General features: G+C 43.0%; 1 protein-coding gene across 6 annotated transcripts in view; it reads left to right on the top strand.

The window, feature by feature from the left end:
* The first annotated feature begins 351 nt into the window (after positions 1 to 351).
* The window catches only part of GCC2 (GRIP and coiled-coil domain containing 2), a 64,012-nt gene continuing 58,363 nt past the window's right edge, over positions 352 to 6,000 (top strand). For 4 of the 6 annotated variants that reach the window (XR_004428269.1, XM_033175538.1, XM_033175537.1 and 1 more), the window contains exons 1-4: positions 352 to 506; positions 851 to 907; positions 2,315 to 2,399; positions 3,650 to 3,717. Coding sequence is in view for 3 of the 6 variants with exons in the window: in XM_033175538.1 (XP_033031429.1) it covers positions 501 to 506; positions 851 to 907; positions 2,315 to 2,399; positions 3,650 to 3,717 (216 nt within the window). In the remaining 3 variants the exon portion in view is untranslated. The remainder of the gene's footprint in view (positions 507 to 850; positions 908 to 2,314; positions 2,400 to 3,649; positions 3,718 to 6,000) is intronic. The other 2 variants (XM_033175540.1, XM_033175539.1) reach the window with 1 other exon arrangement.

Below are 6,000 nucleotides of genomic sequence, written 5' to 3'. Positions count from 1 at the left end.
CGGAGCTCCTGGGCACCATGCTGGCCACAAATGCCTAAGGAGCCACCCCCGGAAGCAACTGTGGGTCCCGCAGGCCCTCGCAGGCTAGTAGACACCTTCCGGGGGCTGAGGGACCTGTACTCCAATCCAATGCTCTCCTCACTCTCACAAGATTTTACAGACGTGGAAACCGAGGCCCCAAAGGGTAATTGGCCCCCGTTCCCATACCAATAACCGGCGGTGGCGGGACCCACACCTACTCTGTGACCCGCAGGCCCAGGGGTTGAGCCCCAGGTAGAACGTCTACACCGACTCCGCCCTCGGCGCCGCCCGGGGAACCTTAACCCGGACACAGAGGCGTAAGCGGAAGTGCTGGGGAGCCGTAGCTATGGAGACGCAGGGGGCGGGCCGCCCGGAGAGCGCGACCTTTGACCTGCAGTCGAGCCTACGTCAGAGGCTGGCGCAAACAGAAGTGCAGCGGTGGCGGCGGCTGGTTGCGGGCCAGCTGCAGGCAGGCGGCGATGGAGGTAACTGAGGTCGGGCCCACTGCCTCCCATCAAGCCTTCCGCGCAGGGACTTGGGATGTGGGGGTGGGCCTGGTGGGAGGGCGCGGAGGGTGCCCCGGAGCCCGCTCTGCTGTCGCCTGCCTTATCTTCCCTAAACTCCATCCCTGGCGGTTACCTGTCCCCATAGAGCCCGTTTGTAAACGATTTGCCACAGCGACCGCCTCCGTCCGCCCTCATTCTCTGTCTTTCAAGGCTTTCCACCACTTGATTCCATAGAAGGTTTTATCCCTGTAAGGGTTCCACGCGTTCCGTGTGGGATTAGGAAAAGAGTTCTTCTGACACCTGGGTTTGATTTTGTTTTGCAGGATCCTGTTCAAGATGGGGTGGCTTCACCAGCTACCCTTGGGACTGGGAAATCTAAGGTGAAGAGGATACTTGAATAGCGGGCTCCCTGAAGAGTGGAAGGGTGATGAATTGGAAAACTTTGGCATGGGGAAGGGGGGCGCTATATATATATATATATATATATATAATTTTTTTTTAATATCCTTGCTCCAAGGGATCTCAATTTTAGTTTACGCAGTCACCCATCCATTTCCTGTTTCTTTCTCCCCCGCCCACCCCGATATAAAAAGACTTTTTGTTTACTTCCTGCTCCTGGTTAACACTGCTGGGAGAGCCTGCGATTTTTCGAACATGAAACAAAGAAGTCTAATTTAAGAAGGTTTATATAGTGATGTAGTGGAAGGAGCAGTGACATAGGGTAGGGATCAAGGGATTCTGATCTGTGGGCTCCAGTTTTTACATAGTCAAAGAGTTGAATTAGTCCAGTTTTATGGCCTTGTACAGTGTTTAACATTTAATCATTCTAAACGATAGTGGTTTATTGCTAAGGTTTATTGCTTGCATGCTAGATTTCAGGCACTTGCCTAACCACTCAGTTACTTCATTTAAGCTTCATGATAACCATGAGATAGGTACTGTTGTTGAGAAACCTGAGACCACAGGCTTAAGTAATTTTCTCAAGTGGTAAAGCTTAAACCTGAGACCACAGGCTTAAGTAATTTTTTCAAGTGGTAAAGCTTAATTTTTTAATTAAAGCCTGAATGTTACCTGGTTCATCTTGCTGCTGTAATTATGCTTACAGTTTCTTGTGACCACTTTCAGCCTTAAATAGAATGAAATACTTTTACAGCTCCAAGGAATTTTAAGTAGCGTTAGCTCCAACCCACTAATTTTACAATTAAATCAAAAGCTAGCAATGTCAACCTGTAACATTAGCTATAAGAGGATATGCCCTGGTATTTGTGTTTCATAGTAGTTGCATAACTAATTTTTAGTACTTGCATAGCAATTACAGAGTTGATGTTGCATTTGCTTATTTTAAAAGATGTGGCCGGGCGCGGTGGCTCACGCCTGTAATCCCAACACTTTGGGAGGCCGAGGCGGGTGGATCACCTGAGGTCAGGAGTTTGAGACCAGCCTGGCCAACATGGTGAAACCCCGTTTCTACTCAGAATACAAAAATTAGCCGGGCGTGGTAGCGGGCGCCTGTGATCCCAGCTATTTGGGAGGCTGAGGCAGGAGAATTGCTTAAACCTGGGAGGCAGAGGTTGCAGTGAGCCAAAATCGTGTCACTGCACTCCCGCCTGGGCAATAGAGCGAGACTCTGTCTCAAAAAAAGAAAAAAAAAAGTGGAACAAACTATGCTGTTGGCATAAAGATTTATTCTGTAGAATGCTTTTGTTTTCTGGCAGACATTGTTTCTTTTTTGTGGTGTACTAGAAACATGAGTTATAACAAGTTGGTAACGTGACCACATCTTTCAGCTGGAAACATTGCCCAAAGAAGACCTCATCAAGTTTGCCAAGAAACAGATGATGCTAATACAGAAATCTAAATCAAGGTGTACAGGTATTGGGTTGAAAATATTCATCTTGATCACAGTCTCTTTAATCGTGGTTTAACGTAGTTTTTAAAATAATGCATTGGCTTGTTTTTGTTTTCCAGTGATTCAAAGTGCACCTTAGTGTAGTAGAATCTATTATTTAACATTCTAAAAATTTACCTCTGATTTCTAAATTAATTCCCACGTCTCTAAACCACAGTGACTTTTGAGTTGTTAAAGTCAGGGAGGAGGATTTTTAAAGTTTGTGCAAGTTAAGTGTGTTTTTTCTTCATGTAGACTTTAGATTCTTCTGAGTAAAGCATTTTTTCAAGAGAAGTCAGTTGAAATGTTAGAGACAGAAGATAAGCCCAAAGAGATGGAACGCTTCCTCAGTTAAAATAATAAAAGATTTCCATTTATAGACATTAAAGTATTTTTTTCTGCTGAAGTTGATTGATTCTGTATTCAGTTTTCTTTTTATTCCAGAAGGAAAAAGATCTTAGATCTTTTTTTTAGTATATGCACATGAGCTCTTGAATTTCCAGTGACTTACAAATATTAACTGCTTAGCCTAAAAGCCAAGACTTATTTTCTATTAGAAAAGATAAAATTATGTCTTGGGAGTTTGGATCACTTTGCAATAAAGAGAATAATTTATTTGGAAAGAAGTTCTAGGCCTGAGATCTAGGCATTTGCTAGTGAAACACTTCGATTAACGTTTCTTCTTTTTTTTTTTTGAGACAGTGTTGCTCTGGTTGGCTAGGCTGGAGTGCAGTGGCACAATCTCGGCTCACTGCAACCTCCCCTTCCCGGGTTCAAGCGATTCTCCTGCCTCAGCCTGCCAAGTCCTCCCGAGTAACTGGGACTGCAGGCGCCCACCACCATGCCTGGCTAATTTTTGTATTTTTAGTAAAGGCAAGATTTCACCATGTTGGCCAGGCCATTCTCAATAACGTTTATTCTTAATATGCGATTGTTGCTTTTAAGGTTATATGTACTTACAGGTGAAATAATATGATGTCTGGAGTATGTTTGAAAATTATCAGATGGATAAGAGCAGTGAAGGAGGACGTGAATACAAGTTGGAAGGAAACAAAATTGGCCATGTAATAATGCTGAAGCCTAGTGATGAGTGCAGAGATTAATCATACTATTCTGCTTAAATATATTCTAATTTGCAGATTTTGGGGGGGTTTTGTAAGAATGTACTTATCAGTTTCCCAGTAATTATGTTCTTTATTTCTGAACCGGAGTCCTTTATTTTTTAATTATTTAGAATTGGAGAAAGAAATTGAAGAACTCAAATCAAAACCTGTTACTGAAGGAACTGATGATATTATTAAGGTAACTATTAAGTTGGGAAATGTCTAAAGAGAAAATTTCCATGAGGATTGTCAGTCTGCTGGAGGCTATCTGGCTTTCTGTCCCTGTTCTTCTCTTTCCTCTCTGCCATGGTTGTTTTTACCTATCTGATTCACTGTAAAAAGAGTGGGTTAATTACCTCTATGTCTCTTTCTATTCTGAATTTATTCTACTCTTTCTTCCTACTTATTTTCTTTTTTCTTTCTTTCTTTTTCTGAGATGGACTCTCGCTCTGTCGCCAGGCTGGAGTGCAGTGGTGTGATCTTGGCTCACTGTAACCTCTGCCTCCTGGGTTCAGGCGATTCTCCTGCCTCAGCCTTCCAAGGAGCTGAGACTATAGGTACATGCCACCATGCCCAGCTAATTTTTGTATTTTTAGTAGAGACAGGATTTCACCCTGTTGGCCAGGATGGTCTTGCTTTCTTGACCTCATGATCCACCCACTTCGGCCTCCCAAAGTGCTGGGATTACAGGCATGAGCCACCACACCCAGCCCATATTTTCTAATTATGATTGTTACTTCATTCTCTGTCTGCTCTTCCCTAGCTTCCTGAGATAAATCTGGCCATGCTCAGGACTTCAGTGATTTTAGGTGTGCAGTATATAATCTATAGATAGATTCGTATCCCTGGACATGACTACTGACCCGGATCGCACAGTTGTGTTTCCCTCTCACACATCTCACTTACCATCTCATCAAGCTCAACATAACCAAATTGCTTCCCTTGGTTAGACCAGTGGCACCACAGTTTTTCATACCTTTTGACTTGAGAGACACTTTAACTTTTCTATTTCCTTTATTCTCTATATGCGTCAGCCACCAGAGACCTATCATAGCTTTAAGATATTGTTCCAGTTTATCTCTTTTCTCTCCATTTCTATGGCTTTATGTTAAACACATCAAATACTTAACCTATTTCAATAAAAACCTAACTGGGTTCTCTTTCTCTTTTTAGTCTTATATAATCCTGCCAGATAACAAAATATTATTTTTATTCCCTGTTTAAAAACCTGAGTTGCAGGCCAGACGCAGTGGCTCACACCTGTAATCCCAGCACTTTGGGAGGCCAAGGTGGGAGGATCACTTGAGGTCAGGAGTTTGAGATCAGCCTGGCCAGCATGGTGAAACCCGGTCTCTACTAAAAGTACATTTAGCTGGGCGTGATTGCCCACACCTGCAATCCCAGCTACTCAGGAGGCTGAGGCATGAGGATTACTTGAACCCACGAGGCAGAGGTTGTGGTGTGTTGAGATTGAGCCACTGTACTCCAGCCTGGGCAACAGAGCAAGACTCCATCTCAAAAAAAAAAAAAAAAAGACCTGAGTTGCTTATTATTTCCACTCCCTTAATGCTAACAAATGCTTTTTCATTCCCCACCTTAGGCCAAGCTTCTGTAAAGTTTCTTTTGCATGTCAGAGCTCTGCAATACTGTGTTCACTGCTTTTGCATAATATCCTTTGGTTATATATGTATTTATTTATTTATTTTTGAGACGGAATCTTGCCCTGTCGCCCAGTCTGGAGTGCAGTGGCATAATCTCAGCTCACTGTAAGCTCCGCCTCCTGGGTTCGTGCTGTTCTCCTGCTTCAGCCTCCCAAGTAACTGGGACTACAGGCACCCACCACCACGCCCGGCTAATTTTTTGTACTTTTAGTAGAGACGGTGTTTCAACACATTAGCCAGGATGGTCTGAATCTCCTGACCTCGTGATCCACCCGCCTCATCCTCCCAAAGTGCTGGAATTAGAGGCGTGAGCCACTGCGCCCAGCCTGGTTATTCATTATCTTATTTTCTCATCAGTGGCTCCCTACTTGTGAGCTGTGGACTACTGAGGGACTCCCAGAGAGTTATTACAAGGGGTCTTTAAATTCATATGCATGTCATGCCGTATCATTTTGTTCTTTAGTTACAATGTATGAAGCTAGAATGATGTACACAAATGCCATTTCATTTTATAATGTACTGTTTCATTTAAGTATTATTGAGTTCACAGTAGTCTTCTTTGTATATTTGATCATTATGTGTTTTCTTAATCCATGATAGCCACAATACAACTATATGGTAATTAAGGAAGAAGGTCAGTTATACCCAGACTGCCTGAGTTAGGCTTTCAAATCCTTGTTCCTCCACTGACCAGCTATGTGACCTTGACTAAGTTTCTTATATTCTTTCTCTATGATTCAGTTTTGTCGTCTGTAGAACAGCAATAATAATACTTTCTGTTTGTAAGATTGAGGTACAAATAGGATTGATGTAGAAATGTA

Source organism: Trachypithecus francoisi, unplaced genomic scaffold (genome assembly GCF_009764315.1).
Source record: "Trachypithecus francoisi isolate TF-2019V2 unplaced genomic scaffold, Tfra_2.0 Lachesis_group17, whole genome shotgun sequence".
NCBI lineage: Eukaryota > Metazoa > Chordata > Mammalia > Primates > Cercopithecidae > Trachypithecus > Trachypithecus francoisi.
This window is presented reverse-complemented; position numbering and strand designations above follow the sequence as displayed.